The 19,166-nt window shown below is 33.4% G+C and overlaps 3 protein-coding genes across 4 annotated transcripts; 2 read left to right on the forward strand and 1 right to left on the reverse strand.

Moving 5' to 3' along the window:
- Window positions 1-4,493: 4,493 nt before the first annotated feature.
- Window positions 4,494-6,104, forward strand: LOC133197393 (ganglioside GM2 activator-like). Its single transcript, XM_061333400.1, has 4 exons — window positions 4,494-4,725; window positions 5,220-5,381; window positions 5,553-5,723; window positions 5,912-6,104. The coding sequence occupies exons 1-4, from the start codon at window positions 4,549-4,551 to the stop codon at window positions 6,047-6,049; spliced, it is 648 nt and encodes a 215-aa protein (XP_061189384.1). The 5' UTR covers window positions 4,494-4,548; the 3' UTR covers window positions 6,050-6,104.
- Window positions 6,105-6,298: 194 nt separating this feature from the next.
- Window positions 6,299-15,213, reverse strand: LOC133197396 (aminoacyl tRNA synthase complex-interacting multifunctional protein 1-like). 2 transcript variants are annotated; one of them, XM_061333405.1, is made up of 7 exons: window positions 15,190-15,213; window positions 9,047-9,154; window positions 8,132-8,245; window positions 7,596-7,757; window positions 7,182-7,384; window positions 6,889-7,057; window positions 6,299-6,636 (listed from the first exon to the last, which is right to left on the reverse strand). In XM_061333405.1, the coding sequence occupies exons 2-7, from the start codon at window positions 9,150-9,152 to the stop codon at window positions 6,470-6,472; spliced, it is 921 nt and encodes a 306-aa protein (XP_061189389.1). In that variant the 5' UTR covers window positions 9,153-9,154; window positions 15,190-15,213; the 3' UTR covers window positions 6,299-6,469. The 2 variants fall into 2 exon arrangements, with proteins under 2 accessions (XP_061189389.1, XP_061189388.1); XM_061333404.1 differs by lacking the exon at window positions 15,190-15,213 and adding an exon at window positions 9,301-9,385 and having other exon boundaries at window positions 9,047-9,153.
- LOC133197395 (tripartite motif-containing protein 2-like) lies at window positions 10,711-12,665 on the forward strand. The gene is made up of 2 exons (XM_061333403.1): window positions 10,711-10,917; window positions 11,419-12,665. Exons 1-2 carry the CDS (start codon window positions 10,735-10,737, stop codon window positions 12,553-12,555), a joined length of 1,320 nt encoding a protein of 439 aa, XP_061189387.1. The 5' UTR covers window positions 10,711-10,734; the 3' UTR covers window positions 12,556-12,665.
- Window positions 15,214-19,166: the final 3,953 nt, after the last annotated feature.

Below are 19,166 nucleotides of genomic sequence, written 5' to 3' on the forward strand. Positions count from 1 at the left end.
CCCTAATTCAGATTTTTTTTTACTGCATATATATTTTATCAGCAGAGGACCACATTATATTAATAAACAATTATTAAATTACAGCTATTTTTTTTCTTACAGGGTCTGTTTCATTTATACTATATCAAGATGATCATGTCCTGCATGATGTTTACAGAAAGTTTAATTTAAATTTTTAAGCTCACAGTAGCTGCGTCAACTTGCGAGACTATTTTTTTCTACGTTCGGCCTAATCTTTAAATATTTAATTTGTTTGTGGACTTGCATAAAAGAATTAAAAAATATAGGGGCCTATCATTTAACTTTATTTCGAATTTCCTTCAGGATTTAATATACCGAACTATAGTCTAACGATTATTTAAAATCATACTTTTTCTATTGAAAGCTAAATTACTAGGCAAAACAAACAAACAAACAAACGAATGTTTGCCTTGCGTATTCTTAATTACAACTTATTACTATATCATTTTAGTTACTTACCCAAATTTCTCAACATCCATGGTGTTCAGAGGTCATTTTCTGAAAACTGAAGGGGCATTCCGATGGCATTCGGAACAAACGACGGAAAGCACTTGCTAAGAATTCAAAACATGGTCCATAAATTTACAATATTTTTCCTTTTTAGGATTTTAACATAAAACATGGAAAACTAAGTTAAAGAAACACTCATTTGAACAGATCAAAAGCGGAAACAATATATATGCTAGATTTTTTGTTTAATTGCATGTTTTTCATGGTCTCCAAAATGCAGAAAAATTATCCTTTGAAATTATACGTAGGTTATAAATTCTTTTCTTTTTTAGGGAAGATGATAGAAATTAGACAACTTTTGAATGTTAAATAACAGAGTTAAAGATTAATAGTACTTAATGGCAGACTGTTTATTTATCTATAAAAAGACATTTGGAATACTGATGAGGTCAAAATAATAGGGAGACCGAAAAAGGTCGCCTTAATCCAGTGGTCTCCCTAAGCCAGAAAATATATCCTCCTTGGTCTCCTAAAGCCATATGTCATATATATATATATATATATATATATATATATATATATATATATTGTATTTTTAACTAAAAATTCTTTAATAAAGCCTTTTCAGAAATATTCAATGAAGTTTTGATATTACATTGTCAGCTTAATATTTTTTTCTTAATAATTTTGAAGATTAAAAGTTTGTTATCTATATGTACGCTATAAATTATGTGTCATTCTGATTGAATTGTTGAGACTAATCAAATCTATTCAGTTCTATCTCCTACATTATTTGTGTAAATAAAGTAAATGCATGTACATCGCACAGTGTCCGCTGTATTGTATAATAAAATACATATCTCAACGTTCAGTGGCTTTATGGAAAATAATTAATATCGGTTACATATTTTGAAAATTTTGACAATTATGTGCTTTAAAAAAATATATACTTTCTGTGCCTAAATTTACGAGAGTGTTTTGTTTTTCTGCAGGTACAAATTATACTTATGATGTGTTTAGATATTAAACACTTCTGCTGTTATGTGTTTAGAATTTAAACATTTTGTGTTTATGAGTTTAGATATGTTTAATTTCTAAGCACACAAGTTTTTAAATTCTAAACACTTTCTAAGACATGTTTAGAAATTTTACATGTTTAGGAATTTACATATAAAAAAGGAGGTGACAACAAAGTGTTTAGAAAGGTGTTTGAATTGTAAACACATTTCTTACAGTGTAGATTTATATAGGAAACAAATTTTAATGGATTGATGAAGTTTGAAACAAAAAAACAAAAAAAAAACCCCAAAACACTGTAGCTATGGTTACCAAGAAGGGAAAAATGTTCAATTTGATAACTTCATAGCAATTTGAACCCTAAGTGGTAGCTTATTGCATCCAGTTAGAGATTGTGTGGTAGTCAAATTGAAAATCACTTTACATGTAGTTGCATGTTTATAGATAATCTTCACAAAAGTTATGGGAATCTAAATACAAAGTCACGTATCGAAGGAAATAAAGCATTTTTCAGCTTTTTATACATATTTTTCCTATAGTTTTTATAGCAACACTTCATTTTAAAAATTAAATTTGATTTTTCTGAAATAAGGATATTAGAATCACATTATTTTCTTTAAAAATTGCTCTCCAGTTATACAGAAATGTGCTCTGTAAAAAGATAGGATCAAATAAAAATAAATAGAGGAAATTTGAAATCCCTTCGCGTTATTAAAACCATAGCAACCATTGTCAACCAATAACAAATTTCACTTTTTTTTCTTAGAATATGTTACAGTGATCTATTATTTAGTTGCATTTCAACCTATAATTGCTTTTACTTTTTGAGTTTATAACTTTATCAAAAGTGAATTAATAAAATTATTACTTTTCAAAACTTTGTTTCCATAGTGACGTATGTAATAGTGGTTTCCCAAATATGTTCATCTTGCATTATAAGACATCAATCTTAAGTCTTAATATTTTGAAAAAAAGCGTTATCACTTTTCTGCATTGATGCAAACGTTTATAATGGAACTCCGAACATGTTCAAAAATGTTATTTTTTTCAATCTTTATGGCATGTTCCAATGGTTACCATGATATATAGCAACCACTTTTTGCCTGATATAAGATTTGATATCAGAGAATTTTATCATAGAGAGTTTGGAGAAATTCAGGGACTATGCGTGTCGTGGTTTCTGTCATTACAAAGAATATTCAACTTAATATTTTTTAAACCAGTGCAGACATTTATTGGCTACCAACAGGTGAGCAACACTTGTATTGAGGGCTTCTTGTTTTTAAATTGTTTTAGAGGGTCGCACTTAAATCATATACTGTTTGTTTAAGGTCATTTGGAGGTACTGTACTCCCTGTTGAAATATAGTTTTGTCGTCTTTATTTCATGTCACCAACGCAATGTCCTTCATCAAACCAGTGCATTATTCACGAACTACTTTTAGGAAACCAAAAGTATGTCATACTGAAAATGTATGTTTTATCTGAACCCCCCTCCCTTTCTGTTTCGATAACTAAAAGAAAAAAATCTCGCTCTGTAGGAATGGAACACAAAATAATAATTACTGACTATAGAGTATCCAGCATTATAAACGCATCACCAAACACAACAACGACTAACTCTTTTAACATTTAGCTGCAATAATTTACCCCCACCCCACCCCACCCCCAATGCTCCTTATACACGTAACGAGATTCCGCTTTCTTCCCCTATTTTGGTCACAACTTTTGAATGAGAAGATGTAGGAAATTCATATTTCACAGGTACACTACCTATGACAAGACCTTTCCAAACATACTATGAAATTCCCCGTGACCTTAACCTTGAAATTTGACCTACTTTTCAAAAAAAAAAAAAATACTTAAATTACCATGATCATAACTTTTGAAAGATAAGAGATAGGGCATATTTCACATGTACATCACCTATGAAAGACCTTTCTAAATATACTATGATTTTTTACACCCTAACCTTGAAGTTTTACCTACTTATTAAAATTTTATCATTGTGTATAATTTTTGAATGAGAGAAGATAAAGCATTCATATTTGACATATGCATTACCGGTGCAAGACGTTTCCGAACATGCTATGATATTTGACCCCGTGACCTTGAAATTTGACCTTTTTTTTTTTTTTAAATTTTAACATTGGTAATAACTTTTGAATGAGAGAAGATAGGGCGTTCATATTTAACAAGTACATTATCTGTGACAAGAAGTTTCCGATTGTGATGTGATTTTTGATCTTGACCTTAAAGTTTTCAAAAATTTTATCATTGCTGCTAACTTTTGAAGGAGAAGAGATATGGCATTTATATTTGACATCTGCATTACCTGTTTCAAGACTTTTCTGAATGTTCTCTGGTTTTTGACCTCATGACCTTGACCTGAAAGTTTACTCTATAGTCTTTTTCAAATTTCATTTACATTGGTAATAACTTCTGAATGAGAAAAGATAGGACTTTCATAGTTTATGTGTACACTACATCATTTTTCACTTCATGGCCTTGACCTTCTTCATGTAAAATAGCCAAATATGAAACAAATGTGTAAACTCTGTGGTGTCTTTTATTTCTAGTTCAAAGAGATATATCGAGTAGAAGTTTGAAGGAAAAACAAACAAGATAGTTACAATACGCCATAAATAACTGCAGCTAAACCACTAAAACACCGAAAGTGGGGGACCACGATTCTTTAATTTGCTTTTTTTTTCATTACAGTTTACTAGATGTTTATGTGCAATCAACTTATCCAATAGTTTCTCACATATTATTTTTTGCATACTCAGAAACAAATGCTTTCTGATGCATAAAAAATCTTCAAACTAGCAAGTTACCAACATAAATAAGGAAAATTAAATTTAAAAAAAAACACTCTCTTTATGGGGTACAGAAGAGATCGCATATGCAAAGATTGATGTCATATGAACATCCCTTAAACTTGATCTACAAATGTCTTAATTGAAGCATTATCTAAATACAACCTTTATCGTCCAGTCAAGCTGATAGTAGGCAGCTTACAAACCTTGATAATTAAATAGGTTGTAAAGTTATTTGCAAGATGTACCGTTTTTGTTGGGTTGCTGGTTCTGTTGCAGTCATTGTTGCAGCTCTAGCAATACAAGGTTCTGCTTCCTTCAGGAAACTCATTGAAGACGACACTGAACTTTTCCTCAACTTTTTAAAACATGACGTTCTACCAGAAAGATATCGCAGTACAGAATATTTCAAGAACATTGTAAGTATGAGAATGAGATGTTTAGTTCTGGTCCTCTGTTCATATACAACTTAAAGACACCGCAATCCCCAAAGTTAAATATACAAGTCATAGCAGCAAGCATTGTGATGTCTATGGTGAAACTTTAATTGTGACGATATTCCGAAATAGTGAAGATTTGGGCAAACTTCATTGACTGATTATGTTAACACTTGCAAAAAAAAAAATGTGCTAAGTTGAAGTCAATGTTCATTTGTTTAAAAAATTACTGTACAATTACTTAATGGCATACTAGTACACCGTGTAGTATATGTGGCTTAAAACGAGACTTCACACTCAATCCTTCAAGATTTTGAAAATACTTTTTTTCGAAATATAAATACATATTCTAGAATGGAAAAAATATCTTCAATGTGTTACCTCAAATGAGGACGATATTGAGCATGGGTTTTCCTAGCACATCAATGAAATGAGGGTTAATTTACTTCTATTATATCTTAATTTCGTGAGTATAGGGTAAGACAGTAAAAGTGCAGGCGTTCAGCTTCAAAAACTGTGGTGGAAACTTTGCCGGAATAAGCAAACTCCAGGTGGTGCCCGACCCTCTCAAACTACCGGGAAATTTCAATGTGTCTGCCATCGGCTACATGAAAGAGGGTTTAAAATCCCCTTTACAGGTAGGACAAACTAATTTACAGAGAGGACAAATTTCGTTGATGAACACCAAGTGTATCATATTATTAAAGAAAACGCTGCTTCCGAAAGCCGTTCCAATAATTGCAAGGAGAGCGAATCGATTCTCGGCTCCCGGTGATGCTTCTGTAAATATCTATATATACATATTTTAGGCATCTCTCCTCATTCACAAGAAGGCAGCAGGTGTTTGGGTAAAAATACCATGTATCGGAGACTTTGGGTCATGTGACTATGACGACTTTTGTGAAATACTCGACATGGCATCGGAATGTCCAGATGCAATTCAGAAATCAGGACTTGGCTGTCAGTGTCCATTTAAACAGGTATGAATAATACTAGTAAACTGATGGAACTCGCATACAATAAATACATGTTTTAGGACAACCAAAATTTGATAAATCGGTTAAAATTTGAGGATTGACATAAGGATATTGTTTTCAAGTACTTGCAAAATTTTTGGGCAGCACTTTTGAAATAGTATGATTTATGATTATCGAAAATATATTTTCAGGGAAATTACAGCATTCCAAACATAAATATGTATGGATCCTTTGGATTTCCCACAGGAGATTATAATCTAACAGGCACTCTTCACTACCAAGGAAAATATGTGGCCTGTTTGGAAATCATTCTTACAATAGCAACATAACATTCTAAATGATTAATGAAATTGTATTCATAACACATTCTTAATAGTAGTGTATTTCTGACAGGAACTCTGCATTATCAATTAAGAAGCAAAATGTTCTATGGATATTGCCTTTTTACATATAACATTGTACACTGTACTTAATATCCAAGATATTCAATAAACTGGTCATAGACGCAATGTTCAAATGAAGAAAAAATTACATCATCTTCGATAGATTTTTAGTTTCCAAGGTTAAAATATCCAACAGACTGTTTACAGATTCATTTAATATTTATTTTCAATCCTCCTAATTCTTTGCAGTTCAATATTCAACCATTCACAATCATCAAAAAAGCAGTCATTCATTTAAAACATATGTTATATGCCTTTAGGCTTTTTCTTGAATACACAGGCCATTTTACTACTTAGCAATATTTTTCATTTAATCTGTACATCCGTTAGGGAGGGTGCAGTCAGCACCCCCTTCCCCTCTATCTGTAGGGGGTCTCCTCTAAATGTGGCCACCTTGTCTTTGTTCACCCTCAGATCTGGTGCCAGGGTTTCCCAGACTTTTTTCTTTGGATTAAGCTGGCTATCTGGTGTTCCTGAAAAAGAAAATGGCTACATGAATATCCTAATTATATAAGATGTCTATATAATCAGGAGATTATGATGGTGATTAGGAGATACACGAATACCGGTACTTGTAGCTTGCGTAAGCTGTGATCATTTAGCTCTACCAAAGAGACTACCAATATACACCATGTAATACATAAATTAAAATAAAAATTTCAACATATAAAAAATTTCATCCAAGGTTAATACATACTTTAACCCAAAACTATGTTTAAGCATACCAGGATATTCCTTACAGGTGACTTTGTCACCAATGACAGCACCAGGAGGTATGTTCAGAATTTCCACCTTCTCTGGAGTGCTGGCACACATGATCATTGCTTCAGAAAGAACACCTCTCATTTTGGCAGGTTTTAAATTGCACATAAACACTGCTACTTTATTCTGCATCTACAATCATTGAAAAAAACCTTTTTAATAATAAAAATTTTATTAAACATCTATCTCAATTCAATTTTATTCCCAAATCAAGCAGAATCTTAAAATAATTTGACAAAACTCAATCTGCATTTACCTGCTCTATAGGAATATGTTTGACAAGGCCTGACACCACTGTGCGGTTTTTCTCCTCCCCAAGATCTACCTCCTCTATATAAAGACTGTCTGCATCAGGGTGTTTTTTTACGTCCACAATCTTCCCAACTCTGAAGTCTAAGCGAGAGACATCCATCTTCCCCTCAAATGCAGGTTCATTCTTGCCTTTCTTGGCTTTTGGTTCTTCAAGTGAAAATAATGTTCAATTTTAAAACATGTACAATGTTTAGGTGCAGTGAACCAATAATATGTGGATATTTGTTTAACAAGATGTTTTTAAAAAGACATGTGAGGCATTGAATTGAGACACTGATGCCCACAAGGCCCTGCACTGTACAGGAAGAAGAAGAAGACAGATTGTATTACATCAGGACTTCACTTTGACAGTTGTTACCTCCATCAGCTGTAGGCTTCTTCTCTTTTTTGTCTGACTTTTCTGGTTTTTTGTTGCTGGTTTTAACAGGTGCTTGTTTGACCTCTGGCTGGGGTGGACTCTCCTTTTTAGGTGGCTCTGCTTTAATCACAGTTTTATTGGTAGGTAGAGGAACTTGTTTTACTGAAAAAAAATTTCAAATACCATTATCTTTAAAATCCACACATCATTCAGCAATGCATATTTTAAAATTATGTATTTGTTGTAGGTCTGTAAAGTTTTTCATTCTTTAAATGAAAAATGACATAAATGTTCTCGCATTCATCAATGAAGTGAATCTGGAGTTTAAACTACAGTAAAACACACTTATAGCAAACACAATTATAATGAATTGACGCTTACAGCAAAGTGGTTTTCATTCCCCATGGCTTTAAAACATATTGTGAACTTAACAGGTATAATGAATTATATAACAAATTTTATAACAAAGCAAAATTGTCTGTCCTTGACAATTCATTATAAGCATGTTTTACTGTGCTTTTCATCCAGTAGAATACCTCCATTCTTTATCTCCGCCAATATCAGTTGAGATTTCAGTTCTTCTACTTCAGTTCGTAATTTTTGATTTTCAATTTTCAGACGCTCCTCCTCAGGTTTTGATATTGTGACAGCTTAAAAAAAAAAATATTTTTACAGAATAATTTACACCACCACCACCAATAATGACAGATAAAAAATTTTGTGCATTCAACTCAGGTGAGCTAATCACAGAGCTCAAGTAATCAAAATTCATTGGCCCCCTGAATCACTAGTCAGATGCTCTTAATCTCAGCAAGATTCACTGAGACTAAAAATTTTTACCGACATCTCTTACAAATCAAATATACTTCATACTATGATTCGTTTTTATATCATAGTGGAACAAAATATTTTGAAGCAGACTAGTCACTATTTATTATCTTGACTGGAACTCTTTGGTCATGTTGGTGTCAGAGATTTTAGCAAATATGATAATAATACCAAAAATCAATAACTTGATTTTTGGTCAAGGATGTAAGCCTTGTAAAAGTAAGAAGTGAAAGTTTTATAGAGATATAGGGAGTTAAAAGGATGTCCAAGGTGAAAAGTTGAAGTAGGCAGGGAATTAGATTCAACTCATTTTGATTTTAACAAGCACTCAATGTTGTGGCAAGATTTCCTAAATCACTTTGTGTTGCATTGGTCTGAGATTCTGAAGAGACATCAGTACAAAGTTTTTAGTCTTGATCAATCTTGCTGAGATTATAATTATAAGATGCTCTACCAGCTGAGCTACCTCAGTATCTGGCCACCTGCCTGACTGCCACATTTGGATGTCCCTTTAGGAACAATCAAAATATACAGTATAAATGTACTACTGTGAATTGAGAATTTCTCTACATGTAGAAAGTGAAGTTTGCCCTAATATACGCATTTCTCTCTTTTTTTCTGACCTGCACTCTGTCTTAGAATTTCGATCTGTTGTTTTAAGTCGGTAATCATAGACTCTGCCTGCTTTGCACGTTGGTTTAATCGCTGAAGAACAGATGCAGATGCCATTCTGAAAAAAAATGGAGTACAATCTAAAAAAAAATATTACTAAAAATTTGAAATTACTACATGAGTCATGAATAAGAAGTTTCTAAACATGTCACTGACTTAATTTATCTTGATACCCTACAAGCATACAGCGACCACGGATATATACCTTAGATTGACAACTCTACTGAACATCAGAAATTTTTCAGAGGAAATTTGGAACACCACCACGTCCAAAACGTTTTGATGACGCAGATTTACACTCTTGCAATGGCAGGCGGTAAAACTAACACTCCTGACTCCCGACTCTCTTGGATTAATTTTTTCGTTGATATTCTAGATATCGAGCTATGCAGATTCGGTTCAACCTTTCAGGCACATTAACTAACTATATTGAACTAAACTAAACTTACACAAACATAAATATTTAAAAAAATGTTACGAATGGTAGCTGTTTATGGACTAAATATTGTGCTGTTAAGTTCTATGAATCTGTATTTACACAGCTTACACTTCCCAGAATTTCTTTGCTACCATGCGATAATGGCAAATATGTACACAAGGTCACGTGCTACCCACATTAAGTTAAAAATTTCAGGCCCGTAGGAAGCAATTTCAGTTGGGGGGGGGGGGGACTATCAACTACAAAAATTCCTTGACAAAAAAAGTTATCAGACGTTGTTATTCAGGGGCAAAAGCATACGGATAAATGTAGTATTGTATTCTATCAGAGACTTATATAGGTCCCTGATTCTATATATCGGTCAAGAAGTTGGAATGATTTGGGGGGGGGGGGGATATTGAAAATATAGCAATCCAAAACAAACGGTGGTCGGAAATCAAGTTATTGATTTATCATATAATACCCCACATTGTTGACATATTTGTGTAATCGTGAATGTACTCAAACGCAGAAACTGTGCCTGGCAAATATGAAGCGATTCTGTACAGCGGTATGAAGAATATCAATAGAAAACCATAAAGGCTTGTCTTCCGGATTGTTAAATGTAAAATACATTAATAAAATTTTGAATCTACTTTAAATACACTTAAAAAGTTGGTACAGTAAAGATTCTGACATTTTCGGACAAGAAATACTATGTTTAAAAAACGCACCACACGTATATACAACGAAAGCTGTCATCTTGGAAAAAATACCACCACCCACTTCAGCACCTATTTCTGCGCTCTATTAACACTTTAATTTATTCGTTGTCATGGTTCTACCCCCTACAGTGATGCTTTTCCTAAATGTTGAAGTGTCTGTCAGTCGTCAACACGCGTTCAATCAACAGAAAACGGATACGGAAGCTCATCTCTATGAAGAAAACCGAGAGAGTCGGGAGTTGAAATACTAGTTTTACCGCTTGCCACTGGCAACTAATGTACATTTCTGGGAATAATATATTGATGATTCAATTCAGTATTGTTCTTCAATGTAATTTATATTCATTATATATTCTTTAGAAAACAAATTATATTTGATATTTTATGGGTTTATTCATATCATACAAAAGAACGGAAATACGCATCTAAACGCACCTTTCTAAATATATATATTTTGATCATGTGCCTGTGACTATGAATCGTACACAACAACACAATGGCTGGATCAGTTGCAGGTCAGATAGAGACTTCACTTTTATCATGTTCAATATGCATGGAACATTTTAAGAAACCAAAGGCGCTTCCTTGTTTACACACTTTCTGCGAGGACTGTTTGAGAGACTACATCGTTAGCAGATTCGAGTCCGTGGGCAGCTTCCCATGTCCAATTTGCAGACAGGTACTGTATGTTTTGCCAATGCACTACAGTTTTTCTAAAAATAAAATATTAAATAAAGTTAAAGGCGTATATACTCTATTGATACGTCCCTGATAGAGTCTAGTCCAGAAAAATTAACCTGCTGACAGTGATGTAGAAAACGATGACATGAATAATCTTGAGAACTGAGACATTGTCAGCTGATATATGGATGGTTTAACCCGGCGCCCAACCATCGCTTTCTGAGAATTTTTTTTTTGAACACCACGAATTATCAAAAGTATATGATTTTCTAGCATAAATTCTGAGTATTATTTTTATACATATACCGGTGATGGGACAATCTCTAAAATAAGAAGATCAAACTGTTCCAATTATGCAAATTTACTGTAAACTTTAGGGTTTTGTAGCATCTAGTAAAGTTATTAGTCACAGCACATAGCTGATATACACCTGTGCGAAAGATCTGTTTCTACCTATGCGGAAGATCAATTTATTTATTTTTTTTGTTTACTGTTTTAGCTTGTATACATCCCTCCTAATGGAGTATATGGGTTTCCTGACAATCACTTTATCATCAGTTTACAAGACACTGTGCAACACTCTAGTGAATTTGTAGAATCAGGAAGTTTTGACAGCAACCACCTCCAGAAAAGTGAACACGTATCTGTACCTTTAATACAACCTGACAAATACTCTGTAAGATTTACCAAACCCAAATCTACAAGACTTCTTAGAACGTTTGGCCATTTTGGTTTAGACCAAGATGGCTTGGTTCATGTATCGGGAATGGCATTCTCTCCCCTAACTGGAGAAATCTTGGTCGCTGATTGTAGTCTTAACAAAGTTTTAATGTACTCCAAATCCGGGGATTACCATGGAGGGTTTGTCTGTGATTGCTCAATCCGGGATATTGCAGTCACTGCTCAAGGGTCCATTTTGCTGACGGTTAGCCGTGCAGGTTCAGCCATCATGAGAGAATATGGACACGAGGGCAATGTTATTGCCTCCCATGGTTCTTTCTATAAGTTTGAAAACCCTTTTGGAATCTGTATCTCGAGAATGGGAAAAGTAATTATTTCAAGTTTACAACACAGCAACATTCACATCTTCACCGAGCGGAAAAAACCGTCGACTAAGTTCGGCTCTAGAGGGAGTGGTCCAAACCATTTTATGGTGCCATATTATGTTGCTGTCAATAGTCGCGACGACATTGTGGTTTCTGACAGTGGAAACCATCGAGTGAAAATTCACAAGAACGATGGTACCATTCTTCATATTTTCGGCAAACAAGGCTCTCAAAACGGTGAATTCTTTTACCCACAAGGTGTATTTGTTGATAAATACGATAACATTTATGTTGCTGATGCGAACAACTTTCGAGTTCAAGTTTTCTCACCGGAAGGAGAATACCTTTCAACACCTGTGGAAAACACTTACGAGTTCGGCGTTGACGTCAAACCAACTAACGTCATAATTGTAGAGAACTCCCTGGTTGTAGCCTTACGAGGGACTCGGGTTTCCCTTCTACAAATTTACGACTGGAGCAACTCGGATTTCGCTATGATAGCGAAAAAGAAGAAGCAGACTTCAACAAATCTGCTAGGATCTTGCTGTCCATGTTTATCATCCCAAAAAATAAACTACGATGAAATATGAATACACTGTATTTGCCATTTTCTCTGGTGTTTATCTTCAGTGTTATTGTTTTGTTCCGTGTCATTTGATTGTTCGTTCTTGTTTTGTTTATTTTATCTAGTCATGTTTAATTATTCACAATGCTTTAATAACTGTTATCACCGAATGGACAGTCAGTGTTACATTTCACATAACATACACGAAGAAGGGAAGAACGGGTTCCTAGATCAAGAATTATGATAGACTTAAATCAACATCTGTTTGTGGTATTATGATATTGGAAATTTTTTTGTAAGAGTTGTTTATAAGAAATTATGATCGAGTTTCTGCTTTACCTTTCCTGTTAAAAAGCATCTTACAGATGATTGGAAATTGGACTTGCTCATAATCTTTTTCATTGTCCCAGGGCCTAAGATTATGATCAGTAATTTAAAAAAGCATTTTACAATTAAGAAAATATGTGTAGATGTACATGTACTTATTCCAAAATGTCTTCAGAGCTGATTCAGAAGGGTACATGTAAGAATAGAGGCGTACAAGGCGAGGACAATCCCCCGCTCTGGAGAAGACATTTCTCAAAAAATATTATCTTTTTCTCAAAAGTTGCATTGTCAATATTTTTTTTTTTTTTTTTTTTTTTTTTTTTTTTTTTTACATATTTGCTTTCTTTATTTAATTGAACAAATTATTGATAAATAATTTATTTTTCACTCATATTTTTAAAGTATGTGAAAAGGGGGGAAAAACTTCACGCATATAATTCGAACTCTCTCCAAAGCTCATGCTTAGGCGCAAGACTACAACGCGTTAACCACTACGCGACGAAGTCTACATGTCTTCGTTCTGTGTCAGTGTGATTTAAATAAACGAGTTCGTTGAAGTCCGTAATTTTTTTAAAGAAAAGTTTTCTTATAGAATCAATGGGTTCAGACTGCATTTTTGTGAAACATGAAATAGATTTTACATTTACTTTTCCGTCATTTAAAAGTTAATGAAGAATGGAGACTTGACCCATTCATGTTCAAAAATCATATTTTATGGCTCTAATAAACCCATTTTCCACAAAATATGCCTAACTGTCAACTTGAAAAACAGATTATCAATTAATAAGTCGTTCAATAAAATATATGAATCAAATGTATTGAAAATGGTATTACTGAATACATAATTTTAGTAAGATATTTAACTTTTCCGTGAACATTGAAAATTGAGAAATATATTGTCTCAGAGTAGGGGATTGTCCTTGTCTTGTACGCCCTCTTTCCTTATTGATATTTATTATTTTGACTGTTATGATATATTATTTAATGCACTTTTTAAAACAACAAATTGACTTTGCCTATATAGATATATTATATACTCATTCAAATCTTATTTTGTTATCTGTTGATTGAAGGACATATTTTTTGTATTAGATTTGCAATTGAATATTGAACATAAAACCTGTATACATGTAGATATATATGGTAATGACGTAATGTTAATTTTGAATTTTAAAAGGCAGTTTAAAAGTAGAAGTACCCCTCCCACAAATAAATAAACAATTATAAATATATGCTAAAAAATTGTAGTTACTGTATCTACATGTGTTAATAATAATGTGTTTGAGACCAGTGTAGAATACAGTGGAAGATACAAATTACTTCAAAAGTTTTAAAAGTTCATGAACAATATAGCAAGACCATCAAGAAGGATAGGGACTTATCTGGACAAAAATAAATGTATCCGGAAAAATAAAAATGAATTTTACACATTGCATATACACACCGGGATATATTATACCTATAGAGGGAAGAATTTGTTCTTGTATGTTGTTGAATTAAACCAGTCAACTTTGTAGTGGAAAATTTACATAGAGTTGATTTGGAAAATCAAAAAGTGATGCGTTGTTTCGGATGCAACCCCCCCTTTCCGGAAAAGGACCTTCCAGAAACACTGCTTAGTGTTGCGATAAAAGCCAGTCAAAAATGATTTTAAAAAATATTTATACCCATACTGGATACATTTATATAACATTTTTGAATAAGTTTTTCTATTATATCACAAATTAAATAAGTTTCACTATAAACCCTGAAGAATGCTGAACAACGGTGCGGATCGAATTCTTAACGTCATGAAAGCATTTTTGGATTATTTGTCTAAACTTAAATGATTTTAGACAATTTTTCACAACAAATACACCGCTCTATATTGCCTGTATCTTTTTTACGCAGAGTAATAATTTATGGAAATGACTTTAATCCATCTGACACAATTAATTATTATAGAGACAAATGAACCATAAAAGAATTCTAATAGTATCACTGTTGGTGCTATGGTGCTATGCAATATTTCCTGTAAATATTAAAAGTACTCTTTATAGTTGCTTTATACCTAACTTATACTAGATAAAAAGAATTTTTTCAAGAAAATTACTAAAGGGAAAAAAATTTTGTTATCTTTTTTCTCTTTAAAATTATTGTAGTATCTGTGCGACTGTCCCGTGCTAAAATTTTTAAACGGTGAAGGTGAGGAAGGAATAAACAGAAGGAAAGAGCATTTAAATACAAAACATCTAATTCCCACATTTCCTTGCAGGCAAATAATTCATTAGCCCTTTTGACGGGGGAGAGATAAAAGGCTTATGTCCTCTACAAAAATTTAGAATTTTTCAATTTAAATTGACAATTCATTTGAAAAGCTCAAGAATTTAGAAAAAGTTGTTCAAAAAACACAAAACAGTAACTTAATTTTAGAAACTAGAAAAATCACTTATAACAGTAAAATTTTCATCGTGATAATCTGTCCTCTACAAAAATTTAGAATTTTTCAATTTAAATTTGTATATGACAATTCTCCCCTTGCCACAAAAAGTTTGTCCTCAAACTTAAAAAAAAAGATACACATGTAAATATAAAATTAAACATTGTGCAATAGTAAATATTCAAAATTTAGTGTTCAAAATTTCTTTGTATAATTCAGAATCTTTAAACTGTCTATATTCCTTTCGGACAAGTTTACTGTTTTCAACAACTCTTTTACACATACAGTTCTGTTTGATTGATCGCAGTACAATGTGTTCCATTTCATAATTTTCCAGAAGCCAGTTGTAATGGGAAACAAGTCCGGAAAGTTTCTTTAGATCTGACACGGCATAGTTTAAGTATGTAGAATACAGTTTTATCTGTTGATCTTTTTCATCGTTCGACTTTGACTGTTTCTCCAATTTCCCTTCTAGGATTTCAATGTCCATTTTCATTAGCGCTTTTGTATATTTGAGATCTTTTACCACGGACTGAACTTCTGATGGAAACACTGACTTTAAATTGACACACTCTTTAAATTTGGAATCACTTATGTTTGCAAACGGAAGTACCCGGAACAATCTTTTCCAGCTGTTGTAATCCTGCAGTCGTTCGGTGTCCCTTTTCCTCTTTGCATCCGATTTTACAGCGCGGCACGAACGTTCTCCGCACACTCTGCTAAAGTGTCCCTCTTCTCCAACATCTATGGCAGCGTTTCTCCAAGGCGTTGCAGACGGAGTAATGCCGTCTGTTACATCTGCTGCAAAGCGGCGCTGAAACCTGCCACTGTGGTCGGAACTGCATGTCGGTCCAATGTTAAAGCTGGTCGTCCTCGGAAACTTTGAGATTTGGGGGAATACTCGCTTAGCTTCATGAGAGGTGGTGTTGTACCCGGATATCTGCACCAATTAGCACAATTTTTTAAAAAAGATCTCGCCCGATCGACACCCAGGCTGCGCTAAAATAAGACTATGTAGAAACTATGAACGTCTTATGTCTCGCTTGAAGAACTTCTTTTTGAGTTCCCTGATGATGCCGCTCACGGATTTTGTCAGCCACGATTTGCGCTCCTTTCTATCTATGAGTCTTATTAAACAGATTTGAAACAAACTCCGACTGGCGTATTAACTTTTAATATGGAACTGACAAATTTTGCTACAGGTCGGTGTACTCGGGATGGCTGTCCGATTCCGACTAATCATCCAAAACAAATTCAACAGTATATATAACAATTATAGAATGACATGTGTAAAAATGACATTTGGAGACAAATAGATAAAGGTTTTGACACTTGAGTAAACCCTTAAAATAATTGAGGGCCAGATTATCGTCCTTTTGATGTTATTTTGCCTAAAGATAATTTAGCAATATCAAACGATGACAGGTGTTAAACCCAATCGGCTTGGATTATCTGAAATCGCCGATGTTTTAATTCAATCAAGATTAAGAGTCGTAAATTCAATAAAGAAAATGATTTGAAAAGCTCAAGAATTTAGAAAAAGTTGTTCAAAAAACACAAAACAGTAACTTAATTTTAGAAACTAGAAAAATCACTTCTAACAGTAAAATTTTCATCGTGATAATCTGTCCTCTACAAAAATTTAGAATTTTTCAATTTAAATTTGTATATGACACTTATATACGTCAGAAAGGGGGGGGGGCAAACTTTTAGTAGGATCTTGGGTAATATTTGTTAAATGCATTTATATCAGAAATGCATACTATTAAAAAATCATAATACAAGGCATTATACTCTATGTAAAAACAGTTGATCTTAGGCAAGGAAGCAATTTCACAGGGGGGGGGGCACAACCCAACATAAATCCTTTGACAAGGAATAAAGAAAAGGTCACAGGCGTCCTCATTGAGGGAGCACTACTGTATAGTATATGTGGAAATTTAGTGGGACCCCCCCCCCCTTCATGAATGTTTTTACAGATCTAACATTAGGCATTGAAACGATTTGAATGAGACACATATAAAAATTCCCAAATACAGGTACTTTTCATAGGGTAAATAGAAAAGCTGAAAGACATTGTAGATATTTTACACTAGACAGAAGTTATGTTATTATAATTTTCAGTAATATTTCTATAGTATACACACATATACCAACAACCCCATTGGCGGATCCAGAGGGGGGGGGGTTCCGGGGGTTGGACCCCCCCCTTTATTTTTGCAGAGAGAGAGAGAGAGTGAGAGATTTCTGTAACATAGATAATTTAACGTCTAATATTTCGAATAAAATAAGTAGTTCAATCTCTGCCCTTTCTGCTCGCTAGATAAAGTGTCCCGTATTCCATCCTCCAGGTACCTTCAGAACGTTGGCCCCGGGCCCCGACCACCCACAAGTAACATGCAAGATTTCACTTTGATATCATTGGAAGATTCCAGCGAACTTCAGTTTTGCCATTTTTGGACCATCTCCTGAAGTAACTAACTTTAAAAAGTATGAATAAAAAGTCATGAAAGGGAGCATACATAAGAGACTATTATGGTGATATTTTAATCTATGAAGAGAAAGGTGTAAAATTCCCCAGTAGTATGCGGGGGGAGTGGGTTCACTTTTTCTGAGAATAATCGTTTGCTGTAGTTTTTATATGCAAGTTTTGATTTGGATGCTCCCCCATTTTGTTGCTGGAAGTTCAAAATAATACGCAATTCAAGCATTTGAAACCAAAAAATTGCGGAAAATTAAGAGGACCCCCCCCCCCTTACCCCGAAATAGGATGTAAGAATGTGGCGCACAGTTTTTTTGTTTGTTTTTTTTTTTTTGTTTTTTTTTTTAAGCTTGTCAACTCTGTTCGGAAGTTGGCTCTTTTGAGAAACCATTGCTACGGACTTGAAGTGCCTGTGGCGTAATTCTATGCATGAATGTTGGGGGCACCGACCTGGAACCCCCCCCCTTTAAAAAATTCCTGGATCCGCCCCTGAACCCTACTAAAAGTTTGTTGTTTTGTCGTATGTGACCCCCCCCCCTCCCCGCGTCAAAAAAAAAATCGAATTATTTGCCTGCAAGGAAATGTAGGAATTATTTTTTTGTTTTTAAGAGGAATACCCCTTCCAAAAAAAAGAAGTTCAATAGCATTGGATTGATGACTTTTAAAACTAGTGTCAAAAAGTTAATTGCTCTTGACTTGCTTATTTACAACTCCTTTCATAAGGGGGTAGAAAATTTTATCAATTGAAATCAGACTGAAAACAATTTCAGTTTATTTTATTGACAACACCATATACATTGGCATATAGTCATGAATACAACAAACAATAACATACAAAAAATTTTAAAAAAAATTATTCCAGTAAGCATATCAGTTATGTTGAAGTTTTTTCTTTTCTAATATCAAAGCACTTTTTCAGAAAGTTACACACTCTTCTAGCAATTTTAATACTTTGAGGGTTGATAATGTCAATAATAGGGTTTTCCTTCATGTAACATTGAGCATTAAATATATCACAATATTGTAATCTATACTGATCATAACTAGGACAATAAAGTATAAAATGTTTTTCATTTTCAAGAAAAAGTTTACAAGCATGACATACACGTTTTTCTCTAGGAATAGATGGCCTTGAGTATCTCCCCATTTCAATATGCAGTATATGAGCACTAATTCTTAGTTTTGTTAGGATTGTTCTTTCAGATTTCTTCAATGGTAATTGTAGGTAGTTCTGTAATTTATTTTCATTTAAATTTATTATATTAATATAAAAAGTTAATTTTCCAGAATCTGATTTAGAAATGTTCTTTAACTGTTCACAGATTTTGTTGCTATAGTGCTCCTCTAATTTATGTCTTAAAATTTTATGTGATATGTCCAATGAGGATAAAGACAATTTCTGTTGTAG

Source organism: Saccostrea echinata, unplaced genomic scaffold (genome assembly GCF_033153115.1).
Source record: "Saccostrea echinata isolate AGI-Se365-2 ecotype Australia unplaced genomic scaffold, CSIRO_AGI_Sech_v1 ptg000030l, whole genome shotgun sequence".
Classification (NCBI taxonomy): Eukaryota; Metazoa; Mollusca; class Bivalvia; order Ostreida; family Ostreidae; genus Saccostrea; species Saccostrea echinata.